The sequence below is a fragment of the Microcaecilia unicolor genome, chromosome 9, assembly GCF_901765095.1.
Source record: "Microcaecilia unicolor chromosome 9, aMicUni1.1, whole genome shotgun sequence".
NCBI classification, from domain to species: Eukaryota; Metazoa; Chordata; class Amphibia; order Gymnophiona; family Siphonopidae; genus Microcaecilia; species Microcaecilia unicolor.
This window is the reverse complement of record NC_044039.1, coordinates 169,031,889-169,055,227: the sequence shown is the minus strand read 5'-3', so window position 1 is coordinate 169,055,227 and position 23,339 is coordinate 169,031,889. Positions and strand designations below refer to the sequence as shown.

The 23,339-nt window shown below is 43.4% G+C and overlaps 1 protein-coding gene across 4 annotated transcripts in view; it reads left to right on the top strand.

Moving 5' to 3' along the window:
* WDHD1 (WD repeat and HMG-box DNA binding protein 1) overlaps positions 1-23,339 on the top strand; it is a 157,898-nt gene that overhangs the window by 86,653 nt on the left and 47,906 nt on the right. For all 4 annotated transcript variants that reach the window (XM_030214282.1, XM_030214279.1, XM_030214280.1 and 1 more), the window contains 4 exons: positions 5,326-5,463; positions 8,553-8,709; positions 14,582-14,696; positions 17,676-17,807. In XM_030214282.1, coding sequence (XP_030070142.1) covers positions 5,326-5,463; positions 8,553-8,709; positions 14,582-14,696; positions 17,676-17,807 — 542 coding nt within the window. The remainder of the gene's footprint in view (positions 1-5,325; positions 5,464-8,552; positions 8,710-14,581; positions 14,697-17,675; positions 17,808-23,339) is intronic.

Below are 23,339 nucleotides of genomic sequence, written 5' to 3'. Positions count from 1 at the left end.
GCCTAGCCATTTCAAAGGGGCATGATTGGTAACTAGGACAAAATTCCTCCCTAGGAGACAATACTTGAGGGACTCCGTTGCCCACTTCACAGCCAAATATTCCTTCTCTGTCATAGCATAGCGTTGTTCTACCTCTGTTAACTTCCTACTCAGGTACAACACAGAGTGCTCATCTTCCACTATCTTTTTGCTTAACACCGCCCCTAAGCCCAACCCTGAGGCGTCTGTTTGTAAGATGAGTTCTCGACTAAAATGTACATTCTGGAAGCTTCTTTCAAAGAGGCAAAGGCCTGGACAGCCACCCTATCCCACTTCAGTTTGTTGGGCCGTGAATTTTACAACATAGCTGTTAAGTCTACTACTAACTCTGCAAACCAGAGTATGAATTTTTTGTAGTACCTGACTAGGCCCAGAAAAGCTCTTAGCTGTGTCTTAGGTTTGGGCACTTGCACCTTTTGGATAGCCTCCACTTTCAAGGGCATGGGCTTTACTTGGACCCCTTCCCCCCCTACCTAGTGGCCAAGGTATTGCACCTCTTTCTGCCCCAGGGCAAACGTTTTTGGGTTACCCGTGAAACCCGTCTGCCTAAGAACCTCACAGATTGCCCCTAACTGTGCTAGATGCTCGTCCCATGTAGTAGAGAAGACCATCATATCATCTAGATAGGCCCGAGCATAGGCCTGGTATGGTTAAGTATTTGATTCATTACTCTTTCAAACGTAGTGGGGACCCCATGACGTCCGAAGGGCAATAGCGTGAACTGATATAAACCCTGAAGAGTATTAAAAGCTGTCTTTTCCTATGACTCTTCTTCCAACGGGATTAGTGGGCCCTCCCCTAGATGTTCTGTCAAATCGTCTGCCCAGGGCATCGGGTAAGCATCAAAGAAGGACACACTGTTGACCCCTCTGAAGTCCATACAGAACCTGGTACTTCCGTCGGGCTTAGGTAGTAACACAGTGAGGCTAGCCCACTCGCTGGTAAACGCCTTGATAATCCCCAACTGTAACATCTCTAGTACCACAAACGTGGACAAAGGTGAGCCGGTTGATATTGTGTATCTAGATTTTCAGAAGGCGTTTGATAAGGTCCCTCATGAAAGACTACAGAGGAAATTAGAGGGACATGGGATTGGAGGTAGTGTCTTACTGTGGATTAAAAACTGGTTGAAAGATAGGAAACAGAGAGTAGGATTAAAAGGTCAATATTCGCAATGGAGAAGGGCAGTTAGCGGGGTCCCTCAAGGATCAGTGCTGGGATCTCTGCTTTTTAACATATTCATAAATGACCTAGATATGGGGATAACTAGTGAGGTAATCAAATTTGCCGATGACACAAAGTTATTCAAAGTAGTCAAATCGCGGGAAGATTGTGGAAAAACTACAAGAGGACCTTACGAGACTGGGAGACTGGGCGTTTAAATGGCAGATGGCATTTAGTGTGAACAAGTGCAAAGTGATGCATGTGGGAAAGAGGAACCCAAACTATAACTATGTCATGCAAGGTTCAGCGTTGGGAGTCACAGACCAAGAAAGGGATCTAGGTGTCATCGTAGATGATACGTTGAAAACATCTGCTCAATGTGCTGCTGCGGCTAGGAAAGCAAATAGTGTGTTGGGTATCATTAGGAAAGGGATTGAAACAAAAATAATGATATTATTCTGCCGTTGTATCATTCCATGGTGCAACCGCACCTCGAGTATTGTGTTCAATTCTGGTCACCGCACCTCAAAAAAGACATAGTGGAATTGGAAAAGGTGCAGAGAAGGGCGACAAAGATGATACAGGGGATGGGACGACTTCCCTATCAGGATAGGCTGAAGAGGCTGGGGCTCTTCAGCCTGGAGAAAAGGCGGCTGAGGGGAAAGGGACATGGGACTTGATATACCGCCTTTCTGAGGTTTTTGCAACTACTTTGAAAGCGGTTTACATATATTCAGGTACTTATTTTGTACCAGGGGCAATGGACGGTTAAGTGACATGCCCAGAGTCACAAGGAGCTGCAGTGGGAATCAAACTCAGTTCCCCAGGATCAAAGTCCATTGCACTAACCACTAGGCTACTGATAGAGGTCTATAAGATAATGAATGGAATGGGTCGATGTGGAGCGTCTGTTTACACTTTCCAAAAATACTAGGACAAGGGGGCATGCGATGAAGCTGCAGTGTGGTAAATTTAAAACGAATTGGAGGAAATGTTTCTTCACTCAACGAGTAGTTAACCTCTGGAATTCGCTGCCGGAAAAGGTGGTTAAGGCGGTTAACTTAGCGAACTTCAAAAAAGGGTTGGATGGCTTCCTGGAGGAAAAAGCCATAGAATGTTATTGAATGGATGAGGGAATAATACAGTATTTCTAGGATGGGCGGGACAAATTGCTTGTTCTTTTGGCTGCTGTCGGTGACAGGGTGCTGGGCTCGATGGACCCTTGGTTTGTCCCAGCATAGCAATACTTATGTACCTCCTGCTCTACTTCTTTCTTCTTGGCCTGGGGCAAGCGATATGGCTGCTGCCTTATTATCTCGCCAGGTTGGGTTATTATACGATGGATCCCGACTTGTGTATGACCTAGCAATGGGGAAAACGCATCCTGGAATCTGTGAATTTAATCCTGCAACTGCACTTTTTGTGACAGCTGGAATGATTCCCCGATCTTAATGGGATGCTGTTCCCTTATCTTCCAGGGTCTGGTCCCAAATCCTCATCTTCCTCATCAGCTACGTCCACTATTAACCTTTCCCTTTCTACCCAGGATTTCAACAAGTTAACTTGGTAAATCTAGGTTTTGCCCCTGTCTTGGTAATCTTATACGTCCAGGGGCCTACTTGTTGTGGTATTGAAAAGGGGCCCCTCCACCAAGAGAGCCCCTTGAGCCCACTCCCCCCAGACAAGAACAGGCCGGTGAGGAATGACTTCCCTGAGGGGACTTATATCCAGGTTCAGTCAGTCCTTCAGTGGTTTCAGCCGAATCCCATCACTGCAACCAAATGTGATGCTCTACTGCCTACCCAGAGGTGTCAGCCAATCGATGTTCCAGCCAGGATAGGTTGTTAGCCTGTGGAAATCCTTAGGAAAAAAGGTCCATCCACATCCCAATAGCTTCTCAATTCCCAAGAAGAGAGCAATCAGTCTCTGCTTTTCCTAGGCTCCTTTGCTTCTAGGTCCTCTTAGTAGGTCCCCTTCTCTCTCAGAGTGAAGTTCCTCAACTTTTGGGTACCCTTCCACTCCGAGTCAACTTTTGGGTACCCTTCCAATCCACCCCTCGGGAACTCATTTCCCAGTGATGAGATGTATACCCTGTCACAAGGTGCAAGACTCGAGGGGGAGGGGAGCAGGTGCTGGACTGAAGAGGAGGGAAGGGAGAGGTGCTGGTTCCACAGCAGGAGAGGAAACAGAGAGGGGAAAGCAGGTGAGACCGAGCTGCTGGGCTATAAGGGGGAAGGGGTGATAGGAGACAAGTAAATGTTGGATCATAAGGAAGAATGGTAGTGAGAGAGGATAGGGAGTTGATGGACCATTGGGGTGGAGGGAGAGGGGAGAGAGAATTGTGGGATCATAGGAGGGGAAGGGAGAGGTGACAGAGAGTGCTGAACCATAGGGATGGAGGGGGAAGGGAGCAGGGGACAGGGAGTTCTGGACCATAGGGGTGGAGAGGAAGGAGAGGGGACAAGGAAATGCTGGACTAGAGGGATGGAGGGGAGAGAGGGGTGGACAGGACAGGGATATTGGCTACAAGTGTGGGTGGAGAATGAGAGAGAGGAAATGCTGGGAAGGAAGAGGGAGGGGAGATGCTTGGCATGGTGGAACCATGTGGGAGAGACCATCAGGAATCTCAGGGGAGATGAGTGAGAAGAGGATGGTGAGTACAGAGAGTAGAAGTGAGTTATCGGAGGCAAGGTTGGCAGGGGAGGGGTTGAGTAGGGTAGGGTTGGGGCTGGGCAAGGGGCCCCACCAAACTGGTCCGTATAGGGCCCTGCAGTTTCTAAGACCTGTTATCCAAATTCCTTTACTATTCTTATAAGACTGGGAGAGCAGTGTGGGAGATTGGGCTCTGAGCAGCTCAAACTTGCTGAGAGTCATGTGGTGCCAGAAAAAAAACAGAATAGGTGTTCCAAAGATGTCACAGCCAACAAATCTATAAGATTAAAACCTGGCGTACAGTCAGCTTGAAGGTTTGGAAGTGGAGACAGGATGGTAAAGCCCAACTGGTGAGGATAAGATAGGAATGGGGACTAGGATTAGTTGGGATGAAGTTGGAGGAAAAAGTGTTGGGGAGAGGAGCTAGAGAATAGACTGAGAATGTGATTGGGGTAGGCTTTTATTTTAGTGACACAAATTGCTCTGAATACACCTGAGCTGCCAGGCCAACTATTAGAGGGAAACCGTTCAGGACACCAGTATCATTAGATGACGATTTCCCTCGCAGTGTTCTGCCTGCTTTGTTCAGCAATAATCTTGGCTCTCACACTGAAGTTGTTTTTTTTTTTTTTGTCAACATGGCCCTTGTTAGGAAAATAGTGAAGATCACTGCTTTATGGTGACTTCTAATAATACCAACATAATTTGCAGGATGTCATTTTAGTCATACTTGTGAATTTATTATATACTAACATCCCTCAAATTAAAACAGTGTTGATATTGAGGAATAATTTAAGTTTATGAGTAAGATGTCATGAATTTATAGATGATTTAGCATCTGTTGCTTTAAAGCAGAACTATTTAGTTTTTGTTTGAATGACAGCCACTACCATTTGCCACAGTTGCGTGTTCTTTTTAGTGTAGAATCCATTACTCTTGATAACTTATCATGGAGTCTGAGCTGGAGAATATCCAGTTAGAGCTCTCGACTCCCCATGGCAGCGCTTCCAATGATGATATTTCATTTCAAAGCTGGGGGAGGAATGTTTTCAGTTGGCAAAGGATGAAAATGAAATACAGTAAGGTAGGCTACTGAATCTAAAGTCTTGTGGGGGAAATGGGGGGCAACAAGTAGAAGAAATAAAAGTAGTATATGCTGGGAACAGTTCTGGAAGGCAATGAGAGTAGAGGTTAGGAGAACTGAAGGAGGGGTGGGATGTTGGTTTAAATGATAGGTATTTGTATACTCATCTAGCCAAAGTGATTGATAGAAAATGATAGAGAGAGATCATCAATCCTGGCAGACTAGATGGGCCATTTGGTTTTTATGTGACTTTACTACATTAATGGAGTTTATTGCCCACACCATTGTTTGCCATCACTTTCAGTAATAATTTGCTAAATTATGACAATACTTTGCAGTGTATCTTCAGAGTTGATAGCAATTATTCTCCCTTTTAACATTAACAGCTGTGGGCTTTGATGAGGAACAGTGTCTTAGTGTGCAGCTGATGGAAGTGGGGAAAAGAAAAAGGCAGGTATTGCATGGAGACCCTCTCCCTCTGACGAGGAAATCCTACCTCACTTGGCTGGGATTTTCAGCTGAAGGTAAGAATCTTATTTTTTATTTTTAACTTACTTCAAGAGGCTCTCCTCAGGTAAATGATAACGGGCCTGGTATTAGAATCAGAAAACCTGGGCTAATGTCCAAATACATACTCACCTGAGTAGCAGAAATCATAAGATATATTTTAATATAGAGATCAGAACAGAGGTGCCCCACGAAGCTCCAAATTGTGTGTATTCATTGTGGATATCCTAACAACCAGACTTGCTAGGGTTGTAGTCCAGGATCAGATTAAGAAATACTGTTTTAAATCTGTCGTACGTCCAGTGTCTGTACAGTGAGTCAGCAGGTGGCAGAGCTCTACAGAAGAACAGAGGACTTGGATTGACAGTGTTTACCTAGAAGAGGGGTGGGGTGGGGTACAGATGCAGTCCCTGAGCAATCAGTTTTTAGCACAACTAAAATATGAATATTGCTTATTAGATTAAACATTTGCATATAGATAATACTGAAGGCCAGCTGTCAACAGATACACATCTTAAAATTAGAAATGCTATTTTGTGACATACACTATAAATGGTTGTTATATTAAGAGAGCTTGTTTTATAGAAACACAACCTGCAAGTTTGAGTTGCTCAGTGCCCAACCTCTAGGTCTGTGCCTTACAATTCATTCTTAAAAAATTACTATAGCTGTTTTTTCACTAAATGAATGATTTTCTCATATAATTGTATTGGAGCTATTGGTTAGAACATCAGAGTGACTTCAGGAACACTTCAAAGCATATCATTTTTTATTTCTAATTGTTTTTCTATAAATCAATTTTAATGAAGAATGCAAAGTCAGCTGTGGAAGGTTTATAAGAAATGGTATAGCAGTGTTCTTGAGTCAGCTGCAGACATTTTACCAGTTCAAGAACCTGAAAATGGAGCACATTACAGTGGTTTAGCCTAGGTACAATATGGTTCTGAATGTATTCTAAGATGACTGAATACAATCCATAGTTGTTTTAAATAGGCTCCAGACCCAGTACAAATTAATATGGGGGAGAACAGCTTTTAAAAGTGGTCACATATGTTGCAAAGTTTGAGGGCATAAAAATTGCCCCAGACCAAAAGTACCTATAGAGATTTGGATTTGCTCTCTCGGCAGATATTTCCGTGAAAGTAAAGGGCATAGATTTGAAAATGTAATAAAAATAAGCTATTTCCTCCCCAACTTGCATTGTTATTCACTTAGAAGTACAAATATCACTGATCCCTATGCAGACATGTAAGTCTGGTCAATTTTCAAATGGCCTCTTTATGTGGTGTATGACTTCTGAAAATTGTCCTCTTAATGAGAAGGTAGTTATAATGTAGGGTAGTTTCTTTCAATTTTCGAAAAACTTAGATTGTGAGCCCACTAGGGACAGAAAAAGTACCTCGTATAATAAATGTAAACTGTTTTGGTTGTACCATAGAAAGGTGGTATATCAAATCTCGTAACCTCCTTTTCCTTTATTTAAAATGAAGGTAAAGTAGGCTTCTATTGGGTTGGGACAGTATAGAATTATTAACATTTATTTATATACCGCTATTACCAAAAGGTTCTAAGCAGTTTACAATTAGCAAAGAAAACCAAGATAATCACTTGGGAATTACAATTAGAATACAAAATATATTAAAAGTACTATTACAGTACTAAATACAAAAACAATACATTTAATCTAAAATTAAAATTGAAAATATCTTTTAAATAACAAGGTACTCCCAACCGCCTGTAATTCTATGGTAAGGGCCACAAAATTGGGCCCTCACTACAGATCTGACCACAATCCCCACCAATCCTTTTCTTGCTAGGCTGAATCAGTTAAGCCTGCAGTTTAGAGAAGAGAGTAGGGATTTGAGTGCTGCTTCCTCCTATGCTGCTCGGTCCTGACATGCACACTGGTGCTGCAGTGTCCCACAAAGTTCGAACTGTGAGTCTGAACTCGGTAGTCAAAAAAAGGAGGGAGTGCTCAATGCATCATTACTCTTCGTTTACACCTGCAGACTCAATTAGCAGAGGGATAATAAAGGTAAGAGAGAGTACATTCAAATTGTCTGCTTGATATGTGTCCTACTTATCTCCTAAAGCCAAGCTAAGAACACGACCAAGAAAATGTTGCACACTATGTGGAAGCTGAAACGTATAAAACCATATTTTCCCAGGGATTCATTCTGCAACATTGGAATGCAGATTGTCAAAACCATGCCTTCTCACAAGTTTCTGGTTTACACACATTGTCTATGTGACCCAGACTATGGGTATGAAATGTGTTATCTGGTTAAATGGTAAGAAAGTCTTATTTAGTGGTTTAACAATAACATCTGTGATATGAGCCAGGGACCTCCTTGAATCGGCCTACAGTTGACTTCTACCTCCCCTTTTCAAGTGTGCTGTGTAGCACCCACATTAGGGCAGACTAGGCTATTATCAGCTGAACATTGGAGTGCTTAGGGCATGTCTGGGAAAAGGCTGAGACAATATTTGTTTATTAAATCATTTGCTATATTTTCATAGTCAAAGCACCAATGTGGTTTAACAAAATTATATAGTATATATAAAAGAGAGGAAGTAAAAGAAACTCCAATAGTTAAGAGATATGTGGAGGAATAGAACAGCAGTCAGCCAGTTGATAGGAAATTATACCTCCTCTTTTATATATTCTTGTCCACCTTCAGTGTCTCAAAAGCCCCAGCCTACCGACACCACAAAAAGGCCATCTAATAAAAAATGGATGTAGACGTGTTGGGAGAGAAGGTGCAGCGAAGACATGAACACATTGGGGCTCCCTTTTCTTTTGACCCCTGCCCCCTCCTAGGTATAGACTATATTTGGCTTAACTGGTTAGCCACTTAAATTTCAGTAGTTTTTAATGGTAAACTTTTTAAGTGGCATTCACATCCTTAATCCAGAATCAATATTTTAATGTAGACTCTACCAGCTAAAGGTATATGTCTGCTGTTCTTTTTTTTTTTTTTTTTACCTGTAGTTTTATAAACTATTCTGGTGTTTCCTTCTTGACGGACTTTGTTTCACTATAATACTTAGCCATGTCTGCCATCCTTTTAAACATTTGGTCTCTTGTTTGCTTAATTATGAAAAGGTACGCCATGTTATGTGGATTCAGAAGGCATTGTGCGATTGTTGAATCGATCTCTTGGCAACACTTGGACACCAGTATGTGATACTAGAGAGCACTGCAAAGGAAAATCTGATCACTACTGGGTAGTTGGCATTCATGAAAACCCTCAACAGCTGAGGTACGCTTGCAGATAAGTATAGACTAAATCATTTAATTAGCATTGGTATAGGAAATTAAATAAATAATCATAGTGTACACAGTGTTATAAAACACCATTTTATAATTAAAATGTTCCTTCACCAAAGAACTTAGTCTGTTGAGCATAAGTCACTTTTAGGGCAGGCTGACACACCTATTTTTACAATTTATGCTGGTGTCACATGTGTTTAAAAAAGAAAAGAAAAACTGCACAATCTTCAGCATCCCTCTAGACTAGCCTAGATGACTGCACATGTCTTAGCGTCCCTCTAGACTAGCCTAGCTGGTGCGAGCCTGTGCAGTCTTGACTGGTCTGGTAGGCCTAGGGATTCCTAGTCCTAAAGTGGAGGGGAATGTTACTGGGGTCATCAGTGTTTGTAATTCATTCTGGTTCCTGATTTCTCTATTCCGATACCTCCTGGTTCCTTGGCCCTGAGGGGTTTCTTTTTGTTTCCGGGGGTCCTTGTGCTGTCTAGGGGCCTTAAATGCCTGGGAAGTGGGCAAAACCGTCCAAACCTTTTTTTAAACTCCGCTAAGCTAACTGCTTTTACTACATTCTCTGGCAACAAATTCCAGAGTTTAATTACACATTGAGTGAAGAAATGTTTTCTCTGGTTTGTTTTAAATTTACTACTTTGTAGCTTCATTGCATGCCCTCTACTCCTAGTATTTTTGGAAAGAGTAAACAAGCGATTCACGTCTACCTGTTCCACTCCACTAATTATTTTATAGACCTCTATCATATCTCCCCTCAGCCATCTTTTCTCCAAGCTGAGGAGCCCTAGCCATTTTAGTCTTTCCTCATAGGGAAGTCATCCCATCCCCTTTATCATTTTTGTCGCCCTTCCCTGTACTTTTCTAATTCCTCTATATCTTTTTTGAGATGTGGTGACCAGAATTGAACACAGTATTTGAGGTGCTGTCGCACCATGGAGCGATACAAAGGCATTGTAACATCCTCATTTTTATTTTCTATTCCTTTTCTAATAATGCCTAACATTCTATTTGCTTTCTTATCCGCTGCCGCACACTGAGTGGAGGGTTTTCAGGGTATTATCAACGATGATGCCTAGATCCCTCTCCTGGTCGGTGACTCCTAATGTGGAACCATGTATTATGTAGCTATAGTGGTTAACTATACAGTGTTTCATTGCAATTTTTTTTTTCTGCCAACACGGTCTTCAATGTTTTCCTTTTTATGGTTGATTCTGTCTGCGGACTGTTTTGAGTCGGTTTTTTTTCTCTGTGGCAGGGAAATGTCCTTGAGTGGCAGTACTGAAGACTGTTTTGTGCAGTAGGGAATTGGCCTGGAGAGCCAGTTTTTTGTGCCTCAGTCATGTTCCCTGAGGTAGAAAAGTGGCCTGGAGAGCCAGTTTTTTGTGCCTCAGTCATGTTCCCTGAGGTAGAAAAGTGGCCTGGAGAGCCAGTTTTGTGTCTCGGCCTTATTTCTTCAGGTAGAGAAGTGGCCTGGAGAGCCAGTTTTATGCTTTGTTCATGTTCCCTCAGGTAGGGAAGTGGCCTGAAGAGCCAGTTTTGTTCATCGATCAGGATAGTCAGTTTATGTAGCTTGTTGTAGAAAGGACCTGGTTGCGTTTCAGGCTACCATAGCGTATTGGATTATGGATGCCATTGCTTCGGCTTACCTTCTTGGTGGCAGAGTGGTCCCAGATGCCCTTAATACACATTTTACCAAAGGGCAGGTGGTTTTGTGGGCTGATAGCTCTTTGGTACCGCTGCAGGAGATTTGTAGAGCGGCGGGCTTGTGCTATTTACATTCCTTTGGTAGACACTACCATATAGATGCTGTTGATCATCGGGACGTGGCTTTTGGGGCTCAGATATTTGAGTCAGGGCTCTGAAGGTTCTACCCTTGATGCTCACTGCTTTGGTACTTCTTGTCCATCTAGGCATGTCTGGAGGGACACTAATGAAGGAGAAATTAGACCTTACCTGCTAATTTAGTTCCTCCAGACTGGCCTAAAACCTGCCTGTACTGTTATGATTTGGTTTTCTGCATTTTGGTTATCATCTCTGTGGGGAATTTGTTTTGGTGTTTTTCCAGAGGGAGTGCTGTTTTTTGGATGAAAGTTTTCCCTTTTGTTACAAAAAACAAACAAACCCCTCTTTTAAATGATAGCAAGAACTCTTCTTCGTGGAGAGTAGTCAATGAACCAGAGAGCGTTGTATAGCTTGTTTTCAGCAGCAGATTCTCTGTGACTGCTCTTGTTTGAGGCAGCTGCTTTCTTTGCAGAGTAGCGTTCCTTCACATTATGTGGGATTTTGAAACCATGGAAGAGAAGGTTTAGGGAAGATTTGTTGGTTCTTATTCTGTTAGTTTTTTCAAATATTTGAAAGGTATTAATCCGCATACAAACCTTTTCCAGAGATGGTAAGGTGGTAGAACTAGAGGACATGAATTGAGGTTGAAGGGGGCAAGGCTCAGGAGTAATGTCAGGAAGTATTTTTTCACAGAGAGGGTGGTGGATACGTGGAATGCCCTCCCATGGGAGGTGGTGGAGATGAAACGGTAATGGAATTCAAACATGCATGGGATAAACACAAAGGAATCCTGTTTAGAAGGAATGGATCTGTGGAATCTTAGCAGACATTGGGTGGCGACGCTGGTATTTGGAGAATAAAACCGGTGCAGGGCAGACTTACTACTACTACTACTATTTAGCATTTCTATAGCGCTACAAGGCGTACGCAGTGCTGCACAAACATAGAAGAAAGACAGTCCCTGCTCAAAGAGCTTACAATCTAATAGACAAAAAAATAAATAAAGTAAGCAAATCAAATCAATTAATGTGAACGGGAAGGAAGAGAGGAGGGTAGGTGGAGGCGAGTGGTTACGAGTCAAAAGCAATGTTAAAGAGGTGGGCTTTCAGTCTAGATTTAAAGGTGGCCAAGGATGGGGCAAGACGTAGGGGCTCAGGAAGTTTATTCCAGGCGTAGGGTGCAGCGAGACAGAAGGCGCGAAGTCTGGAGTTGGCAGTAGTGGAGAAGGGAACAGATAAGAAGGATTTATCCATGGAGCAGAGTGCACGGGAAGGGGTGTAGGGAAGGACGAGTGTGGAGAGATACTGGGGAACAGCAGAGTGAGTACATTTATAGGTTAGTAGAAGAAGTTTGAACAGGATGCGAAAACGGATAGGGAGCCAGAGAAGGGTCTTGAGGAGAGGGGTAGTATGAGTAAAGTGACCCTGGCGGAAGACGAGATGGGCAGCAGAGTTTTGAACCGACTGGAGAGGGGAGAGGTGACTAAGTGGGAGGCCAGCAAGAAGCAGATTGCAGTAGTCTAAACGAGAGGTGACAAGGGTGTGGATGAGGGTTTTGGTAGAGTGCTCGGAAAGAAAGGGGCGGATTTTACAGATGTTGTAAAGAAAGAAACGACAGGTCTTGCCAATCTGCTGGATATGAGCAGAGAAGGAGAGAGAAGAGTCAAAGATGACCCCAAGGTTTCGAGCTGAGGAGACAGGGAGAATGAGAGAGCCATCAACAGAAATAGAAAACGGGGGGAGCGGGGAGGTGGGTTTGGGGGGGAAAATGAGACGCTCGGTTTTGGTCATATTTAATTTCAGGTGGTGTTGAGACATCCAGACAGCAATGTCAGACAAGCACGCTGAAACTTTGGTTTGGATGCAAGGTGAGATATCAGGGGTAGAAAGGTAGATTTGGGAGTCATCAGCATAGAGATGGTAGGAAAAGCCATGGGATGAGATTAATGAACCAAGGGAAGAAGTGTAGATAGAAAAGAAGAGGGGACCAAGAACAGAACCCTGAGGTACACCGACAGGCAGAGGGATAGAAGTAGAAGAGGATCCACCAGAGTGAACACTAAAGGTGCGGAGGGAGAGGTAGGAAGAGAACCAGGAAAGGACAGAGCCCTGGAATCCAAGTGAGGACAGGGTATCGAGAAGTATACTGTGATCGACAGTGTCAAAAGCAGCGGAAAGATCAAGAAAAATGAGGATGGAATATTGACCTCTGGATTTAGCCAGTAATAGGTCATTGGAGACTTTAGTAAGCGCAGTTTCGGTTGAGTGTAGAGGGCGAAAACCAGATTGTAGTGGGTCAAGAATAGCATGTGAGGAGAGAAAATCAAGGCAGCGGCGGTGAACAGCACGCTCAAGTAATTTGGAGAGAAAAGGAAGGAGGGAGATGGGTCGGTAATTAGAGGGACAAGTAGGGTCGAGTGAAGGCTTCTTAAGGAGAGATGTGACCACAGCATGTTTAAAGGCAGCAGGGACAGTCGCAGTGGAAAGTGAGAGGTTGAGAATGTGACAGATAAAAGGAATAAGAGCAGGAGAGATGGCATTAAGAAGGTGGGTGGGAATGGGATCAGAGGAACAGGTGGTACATTTTGAGGAAGAAAGGAGAAGTGTAGTTTCCGCAATAGTAACTTCAGGAAAGGAGGAAAGGGAATGAGGGGAAGGAGAGAGAGGGGGAATGGACTAGTGGAGGGGAGAGGTGGTGAGGTAGAGAATGCAAGGTTTATCTTTTGAACCTTGTTGTGAAAGAATTCAGCAAGGGTCTGAGGAGATAATGAAGGGGGAGTTGGGGGAGGGGCACCTTGAGGAGAGAGTTCAATGTGGTGAAGAGAAGTTGAAGATTAGAGCCAAGAGAGTTGGTCAGTTGGATGTAATAATCCTGTTTGGCACGTAAAAGAGCAGATTGGAAGGAGGTCAGCATGAACTTAAAGTGTAAGAAATCAGCAAGGGCCCGAGATTTCCGCCAGAGGCGTTCGGTGGAGCGGGTACAGGAACGTAGGTAGCGGATATTAGAAGTCAGCCAAGGTTGGGGTTTTGTACGCCTTATAGGGCGGGTCATCAAAGGTGCAAGAGTGTCAAAGGCAGAGGATAGAGTATTGTTGTAAAAAGAAACAGCCTCGTTGACAGACGTGGATGGTGCCACAGTAGAGAGGAGGTTTGAAACATGGGAGGATAGAGATGAAGGGTCAATATTGTGAAGATTCCTAGATAAATTAGATAAGATAGGACGGGACTGGGAGGGAGGAGATTTAAGTGTGAAAGTTATAAGATGGTGATCAGAGGAGGGAAGATCAGAGGCAAGGAAACTAGAGGGTGAACAGTTGGAGGAGAAGATGAGATCAAGACAGTGACCATTTTGATGAGTGGGGGAGGTGGAGCATAGTTGGAGATTAAAGGAGGACGTTAAAGCGAGTAACTTGGAAATATAAGAGTTGGAAGGATCATTAGCAGGAATATTAAAGTCACCAAGGATGAGAGAGGGGGAGGAAGGATCATGGAAGAAGGCAAGCCAGGCGTCAAAGTCACTGAGAGAGGATGAAAGGGACTTATCAGGGACTTCTACGATCTGTGCCCTGAGAAAGGCAGGGACAAATCAAACTCAGATATACATATAAAGTATTACGTACCATGTAAAATGAGTTTATCTTGTTGGGCAGACTGGATGGACCGTTCAGGTTTTTATCTGTCGTCATTTACCATGTTACTATATGTTCTGCTTCTTATGCTCATACTGACTGCACAGCTAACTTACAGACTCCACCAGAATTCTGTAGTTATCAGTCCCCACCTGCTGGTAGGATTGCATAACCCAGGTAGGGAAGTGGCCTGAAGAGCCAGTTTTAGGCTGGTCTGAAGGGACTAAAGGAAAGCAAATTAGCAGCTAAGGTCTAATTTCTCCTTGGTTTGGACTTGCAGAAGCCAATTATGAAGGATAAAAATGAGTTAAAATGGATAGTGAAAGATTAAAAATTTGTCACTCTTATAGTTTCTGAATTCTTACAAATTCTACTCTGTAATCTGGTGTAGAGATTTAGCATGTATACAAAGGTTGAGTGAGATTTTTTTTTTGTCCACTGATAGGTGCGTTCCCTGTAAAGGAGCAAGATTTCCTCCCACACTTCCTCGTCCTGCTGTAGCAATTTTACCTTTCAAGTTACCATACTGCCAAATTACAGCTGAAAAGGGGCAAATGGAGGTAAGTGCAAAGAATAATTTTCAGTTCCCTTAATTTACTGTTTAGCAGGTTGGTCTTAACTTTTCCCCACAGATCCACAATAACTAATAAATACATTCTTCATTCTGTTTTCACATCCTTTCCTCCCCATACGCCCTTTTCTGTCTTAATACCTAGGTACCTTTTTATTTGCAGGATTGAAGTAACAGTGTAGGCAAAGGGTAGTGGACTACTCTTAGATCTCAGGGGACCATATGGGACAGGAGAGGAAAGGAATATTTCCAGGGCTGTCAATTCATAGACACTTGCTTCACTGTACTCTCAGGTCAAGAAGATCAGTGTCCAGAGAGGTCTTGGCTGTTCAAAATACAAATCTACAGTGATTAATAGGAGGAGCCTAGTGGTAGAACAGCAGACTGAGAACCAGAGAAGCTAGGTTTCAAATCCCACTTCTCTCACTGATGCTTCCTGTGACCATAGGCAAGTCTATTTGACCTCCATTGCCTCAAGTACATACTGAGAGACTGATGTAATAAATTGCGAAGTGACTTTGCTTATAGAAGGCTTTGCACAGAGAACAGTACAGAAACACAACTCCTGATGCCAGTAGTTACAAATAAACACTAGAGACCTCTCCTTTTTGATGCTAGACAGCAGGCAACATTGGATACCAGTGTATCCAACCAATAGACTGTAACACTTCTTTCTGTTGTGCAGTGCTGGCTTACTGGAACAGCCATTGAAAGTACTTTTGAGGGCGAGGAAGGGATAGTGGATGGCATGGATGGGCAGACTAGATTGACCTTCATTTTTCTGTGCTTCTATATGTTAATGCATATGGGCTTAACATATTAGGAAAGGGTAGTACAAATTATTGCACCCTTATATTCATCAGTTGTTAGCTGTAGGCCTGCTCATGACTCTTAGTATGCATATGCACAGATTTCCCTCATTCTAGCGCTCTTCCTGTCTGTCATGGATTTCAGAGTAAGCAGTGCAGTGTAGTCTACTGTTTTTCCTAATAAATAATGCCCCAACATTCAGTAGCATTTATCCGTGTAGGAGCAGCTTCTGCTGCCAGTACAGGTGAGCATCACAGGCAAGTTTAAAGGACCCAGGACCCTTGGGGTGGGAGAGGTGGGGGAATGGGAGTGAGGAGCTGAGCTAGAGCAAGAAGTGGGAAATGGTTCAGAGATACTGAACTGAGGGGATGGGAGGAGGGAGGGAGAGATGTGGAACCAACAGAGGGAAGGGAGGAGGGAGATAGGAGGGAAGAGAGTGAGAGATGCGGAACCAGGGAGGAGGCAAGGACAAATCAAACTTGGGTATACATATAAAGTATAACATATCATGTAAAATGAGTTTATCTTGTTGGGCAGACTGGATGGACTGTACAGGTCTTTATTTGCCGTCATTTACTACGTTACTATGTAAATGGGTGTCGCTCATCAGAACCAGATTTTCAGCAGATTGAGGGCCAGATGCACAAAGGAGTGGAGGAGTGGCCTAGTGGTTAGGGTGGTGGACTTTGGTCCTGAGGAACTGAGTTCGATTCCCGGCACAGGCAGCTCCTTGTGACTCTGGGCAAGTCACTTAACTCTCCATTGCCCCATGTAAGCCGCATTGAGCCTGCCATGAGTGGGAAAGTGCGGGGTACAAATGTAACAAAAAAAAAAAAAAAAAGCTTACCTTGCTATTAACGTTTGCTTTAGACATTGCTCCTGCCCTTCTTCCTCTACCTTGTTGTTAGGTACAGGGAGGGGCTAGGGTGTGGGTTGGGTGTGGGGGGGGGGGGAGGTGTGACTGTGTAGGAAAAGGGGTTTGGTCCACTGGGAAAAGGTTTTAAAAGGTTCCGGGGTCAGGGTCCACTGGACCAGCGGGGTAACAGTGGTGGTCTAGTGCATCACAGCTGTGAAATAGATTTGACAGCTTGAACTTGCAAACAGCGAAGATGCACAAAGGAGGATCTGTGCAGCTCATTTGCATTTGATCCCCTTTGTGTATCGCTGACAGTGATTTGCTAAATTTTACGGCTGCCTTTGTTCATCGGGGCCTGAGATTGGTATATTCTGTCAGGAAATTTGATAAGCTAACACCTTTGTATATCAAGGCTCATTGGTTACCCATGCAGGCATGAATAATGTTTTTAGTTTGCACAATATATGCCAAAACTCGTGTTTTGTTTATCTCTTCAATGTGTGTTACAATCAAAAAATTGAATGTTATTACACTTACTAGGGGGGAAAGGAGTGTGATATAAGCAAAATATTGTCTACTTTTTCCTAACAAGCCACAAAGATGTGGAACTTGCTTCCTGAGAATGTCAGAACTGCTAATTATCTGCTCTTTAGGAAACATCTAAAAACTTGGCTGTTTCAAAGGTTTCATATCGGGAATAGTTATTGAATATTATTGATTCATTCTATGTGTTGTTCCTTTCCCCAGGTATGCCTGGATTCTGATAGTTTAACCGCATGCAGGATATAAGCACTGAATTAGTATTAATGTTATCCAGATAATACTGCTGAATATACTAGCTGCCCCAACGCTATCCAGATAAAATAAAATAATACTGCTAAACATCTTCACTGTAGCTGCCTCACCACTGTCCAGATAGGGCTGCTAAACATCCTTACTGTGGTTGCCCCGCTACTGTCCAGATAATGGTATGGTGGTCCAGGGACAGAGCCAAGCTGGCTGCCAGAATTTAGCTGGGTACCACCAATATTCACTGCCAGTAACTGGTTAACTATCTGGACAAGTTGGGATAGCAGAATATTGGCAGTCCCAGATAAGTTCTGGCTGCTGCCTTTTACCTGAATATTCAGTGCTAGTATAATGTGTAATTTTAAACGCTGTGGTCAGCATTTTAAAGCAACACTGACTGCAGAGTGTAATATCAATGGGTATGTTTTATGGGAAAGCTAATCACTAATGGAATCTGTGAACTTTACATATCATAGTGTTTGAATTCTAATCTTTCTTTTTATTATTCTTAAGGAGCAATTTTGGCGTTCAGTTGTTTTTAGCAGTCACTTAGAGTATTTATCCAAAAATGAATACGAATATGATGAAAATTATAAAAGTCAGAAAACAAAGGAACAGCAGGAGCTTCTAATGAAAATGTTTGCTGTAAGTATAATACATCCCATTTAAAAAAAAAAAATTCTGTAGGTGTTTTGGAGTACAAATTCATTGCTATCAGCAAAGGGTGAAATGTATCTTCTATTATATAATTTCCTACTATTCCAGAGGATAGTTTTGTCCATCAGCCAGCAGGTGGAGATAGAGAACTGAAGACTTGAGACATATATGGCATCCAGTCCAGCTGCTCAATATTTTGGCACACCTTTCAACCTCTGCTTCTGAGTGATTTGTTCCTGGTCCAGTTGGTCAGCTGGTCCCCAGCATCCTGTTTCCAACACTAGTCAATCCAGGTTACAAGTTCCTGGCAAGATCCCAAAACAATACAATACATGTTATGCTGCTTATCCTAGAACTAAGCAGTGGATTTTCCCAAAGTCCATTTTAATAATGGCTTAGGGGCTTTTCTTTAAGGAAGGTATCCAAACCTTTTTAAAACCCTGCTAAACTAACTGCTTTTATTACATTCTCTGGCAACGAATTCCAGAGTTTAATTACACATTGAGTGAAGAAATATTTTCTCTGATTTGTTTTAAGTTTACTACTTTATAGCTTCATTGCGTGCCCTCTAGTCCTAGTATTTTTGGAGAGTAAACAAGCAATTCATGTCTACCCATTCCACTCAACTCATTATTTTATAGACCTCTATCATATCTCCCCTCAGCCATCTTTTCTCCAAGCTGAAGAGCCCTACCTGCTTTAGCCTTTCCTCATAGGGAAGTCATCCCATCCCCTTTATCATTTCGCCACTCTTCTCTGTACCTCTTCTAATTCCATTATATCTTTTTTTGAGATGCGGTGACCAGAATTGCACACAATGTTTGAGATGCGGTCGTACCATGGAGTGATACAAAGGCATTATAACATCCTCATTTTTGTTTTCCATTCCTTTCCTAATATTCCTAACATTTTATTTGCTTTCTTAGCTGCCGCTGCACACTGAACAGAGGATTTCGACGTATTATCAGCAATGACACCCCTGTTTCCTGTGGAGCTCTACTTTTCCAGCACAACAACCTTAAAAAACTTTTTAAAAAAAGAGAGAAGGAAAGAGGTTTGCTGGAGAGCATAGGACAAAGTATCAGTCCTGAGCCTTTTTCACCTGTGGTAAGCGTTGTGGAGACTGTGTGCTTGGGGAGAGCAGCTGGCAGTGGTAATTCCGAGTAAAGTTTGACTCAGAACCGCTTGGGAGGCTGCAAGTTCTACTTGGTGCAGGGGAGGGATCCTGACTCACCATTTGGGACATTTTGTGTTGCGATTGTGACAGTCAGGGTGACTGTCGAGTCCCACGGAAGCAGTTAAGTGTTGATCCCACAGCTGCAGTTGCCGGCCAGCGTTGGGGCATTGCATTGCACGCAAGCCGGGAATCCTGTGGGACACAGGAAACAGTCAGCAGCACTACATGCTTGGATTTGGTGCAGCATCCAAATATTCTGGGTTTTTCTGGCCCTCTGGCATTGCAAGTGCTCAGTATGATGCAGCATGGCACGGGAACAGATGCCATTTTGTAGGGGAGGTGCTGACTGGCAGTGAGGAGCAGCCTCTGACTGATTGCATGCAGAGCACAGCCATCATTTTACAGCCTCGGGGGCTGACAGAGCATTCTGCTGCATCAAGATCTTTGTTTTCTTCAGAGTTTATATTGCTCTTACTCCAGGCCTATTTACTGAAACAGGGTGCTTCAGTTTCTGGCCCCGCTACCCTCCAGCTCTTAAGAGATCTTGTTTAAACCTCCAGGAGAGAGGGTAGGTGAGGCTATTTTTTTTTCCACTTTAAGTTTTTATTCTAATAATTTTGTAACAGTCAACTTTCAGAAAGAGCACATCCTGCTCATTTGTGCCCACAGAGGGGCTAACAATTTCTAGACTAATACAGCACACTCAAGCTTATCAGCTAGTTGAACTCTACATTATTTGTTATATAATTAGTCCCTTAAACAACTTCCACACCCCAAATAGACTGTGCACCAATAATATGCACCCCCCCAGCCCTCCAACCTCTTCCGGCCCCTTCATAACTTGAGAATGCCCCTTGGTTCTTTGAGGCATGCTCTCTCCCCCCCTCCCCCTCCAAGCCCATCAACATCCTCTAATTCTCCATCATCCTAAATGCGTAGTAATCGCTGTTGGAATCGAGCCCACCCATCCTTATGTCGCTGAACCCCTTCCATGAGATAAGCCATAAGGCGCTCCATTTGTATTAACTGACCCAATTTGCATTTCCAGCTCCATTTGTATTAACTGACCCAATTTGCATTTCCAGTCACCCAATGTCGGGGGGAGGTCTACCTTCTTCCAATGCTGTGCTATAAGGCACTTGGCTGCTGCCAACCCCCATCGCAGCCATTTGCTCTCCTTCTAAGAATCCCGCTTGTTATACAAACCCAAGAGGCATACCACAGGACTACACATCAATGATGATTCAATCAATATTACTAACGCTTTCATAACGGCCTGCCAGAAGGGAACCACTCTTGGGCAGGTCTACCATATATGTAGAAAAGAACCCAGCTGGGATTTACACCTCCAGCATATGTCTGATGTACCAGGGTACATCAGCTTCAATCTCTCAAGTGTGTAATACCATCTGGATAAGACTTTATATGCATTTTCCTGCACCAAAACATATACCGAAGCTTTCTGAACCTCCCTACAAATAACTTCCCACTCCTGATCAGAAAAACGGCAATTTAAATCTTCCTCCCAGGCCCCCTGAAAACCAAATGGTCTGGGATCACATCCCCTAAAAAATGTATATATCACTGGTATTGGTCTGGGCACCCTCCTCAACAAAAGCCACAGATTTTCCAGACTTTCCATTTCCTGAGGGTTCTCCCTCCCCCCCCCTCCAACCCAATGTCCCCACAAAATGTTGAATCTGTATATAGGAAAAGATGTCTCCCCCCCCCCCCCCCCCCCGGCAGACCATACATGGAGCACAGCGTATCAAAACTCTTCACCCTCCCCCCCTGCAGCACAACACAGAAATTCAAGATACCCACTTGTTCCCACTGTGCAAATATGGCATTTTCTCTCCCTGCCCCAAATTTTGGCTCCCATCTCAAAGGCGCCAGTGTCGATACCCTATCAGTCTGTCCCCATGCCCTCCGCACTTCTCCCCACAATTCCACCAAATGCCTCACATATGGATTTTGTATCCCAGCCAAGATCACTCCCACTCCCCCAGTAGTCCACAATTAAGAACTCATTGGCCTATGCGGGCTATATGACTGCTCCAACTGACTAGTGGGCTTGGTTATCCCCCTCTCCCAGTCCATGATCATCCGCAGTTGGGCAGCAAAATAATACCACTCAATATTGGGCACTGCTCTACCCCCCCCCCCCCCCCCCTCAGAAGCGCCCCACAATACTTGTCCAGCCAAACGGGGATGCCTACCCTCCCATATAAACTGTGACAAAAACCCCTGCAATTGTTTGTGTCCATCTCGGAACTGCCACTGGCAGCGCCTGAAATAGAAATAACAATCTAGGCAGCACGTTCATCTTCACCACTGCCATATGCCCCCACCACTAAAGCTACAATCCCTTCCATCGGGACAACTCCCCCTGAATTTGGTCAATTATCTTCCCATAATTAAGACTATATACCCTTTCCAAGTCCCTAGGAATCTGAATCCCCAAATACCGAATGTGGTGCTTGGCCCACTTGAATGCAAACAATGCTCTCAATCTACTTTTCTCCCCCTGGGTCAAAGAAATCCCCAATAGCTCACTTTTATCCATGTTAACCCTTGCCAGCATATCGTTCAAATTCCCTAAGAATCTCCAACACCGCAGGCAGTGTCTGCTCAGGATCCGCCACATAAAGTAGCACATCATCCGCAAACAAAGCAATACGATGTTCCATCCCCCCAGCCCTAATACCCCGAAAATGTGGATGCTGACGTATCATTACTACCAATGGCTCTATGTACAGTGCAAAGAGGAGGGGCGACAAGGGACATCCCTGCCTAGTCCCTCTACCTATTGGGAAAAAGGAAGTATATCCCCCATTAATATTAAGGCATACCTACAAGCTATTTCAAAGGAAAATCAAGAAGAATCTTTGAACATTACTGAGATACTAGAGACAACTTTAAGTGTAAACTCTGAAAGATCAACTCTAATTGCGTCTTTTATTTTTCAGCAAGACTTAGATGCAGTGCTACGATTATATTTTTAAAAAATGCAGACATTGTTTAGGGGTAAAAGAATCTGGATATACCCTGATATAACTAAGCAAACTCAAGAAGAGGAAGTTGTTTTTTAGTATTGAGAACAGAAGTTATATCTATAGGGGCCTCCTTTTATCTCAATTACCCCTGTAAATGTGTTGTAAAGTATCTGGGTTTAAAATACATTTTCCATCAACCAGAACAGTTAAAAGTATTTATAAATATGAAGAAGTTGACTAACTGTTGACCCTTTGAAGAAAATTAAATGAAACACAAGATAGGTTTGCATGCTATGCATATTTCCTTTGTTTAATTTCTTATAAACTCTAGTCTTCTTAATTTGGTAGACCTCCCCCCCTCTTGTTGTGGTCTAAAGAAGAGTAAAATGTTTCCTTTTGATAACTTTGCCTTCTATGGGAGGATATAATGTCTCTCATAAAATATTGTTTTTGTCTGCATTGCCTGTTCAAATGTAACAATTTGTTTAATTTGATTTAAAATATAAATAAACAATTTAAAAAATATATTAAGGCATGCCTTCGGAGCTGTATACAAAGCTGCCAGCGCAGGTCTTCAGAAAGGACTGGTGTTGGGTTCTCTACAAGTTCAGGTTATGTCTTTAGCCTGTTTCAGGGGCTGTCTACAGAAGATATCTCATGGGTTACCCGGATATTGTTTGATTCTTGCAGAGAGTTGGCCATTTGTGGCCTCCCTTTCATATGCTGTGTCCAAAATGGAACCTTTAATCCTTCGGGCTCTTCAGAAGTCTTCTTTTGAGTCACTTCAGAAGGCCTCCGTGAAAGATCTTGCACTACAGACAGTGTTCTTGGTGGCTGTTGCTTTGGCATATAGGAGTTTCAGGAGCTCCCTTTTTGAGATCCCTCTCTTTGCTTTTCGGAGGCAGGGTTTTTCCTGCGCACGATTTTGCAAATCGGACAGACTGTGCTTTCTGGTAAACAGAGGCTTGACCTCATGACTTCCAAGCCTACAATTACTAGATGGCTGAAGGAGACTATCGTATCTGCTTATTTGCTTGCTGGGAAGCAAGTTCCTCAAGCCTTGTGGGCTCATTCTATGAGGCGTACAGCGACATCCTGGGCAAAGACCTTACTGTTTCCGGTGCATATTTACAACATGGTCGATGCTGCATACCTTTACCAAGCACTGCAGGGTTGACATGGTGTACTCAGAAGCCAGTTTGGGGCTTCTTTCCTCAAGGCAGCAGCGCCAGGATCCCATCCAGTCTCGGGATTGCTTTTGAACATCCCACAGGTTCTGGAATAGTCGGAATCTACATAATGGAAAGAGAAATTAGGTCTTACCTGATCATTTTCTTTCCATTTGTC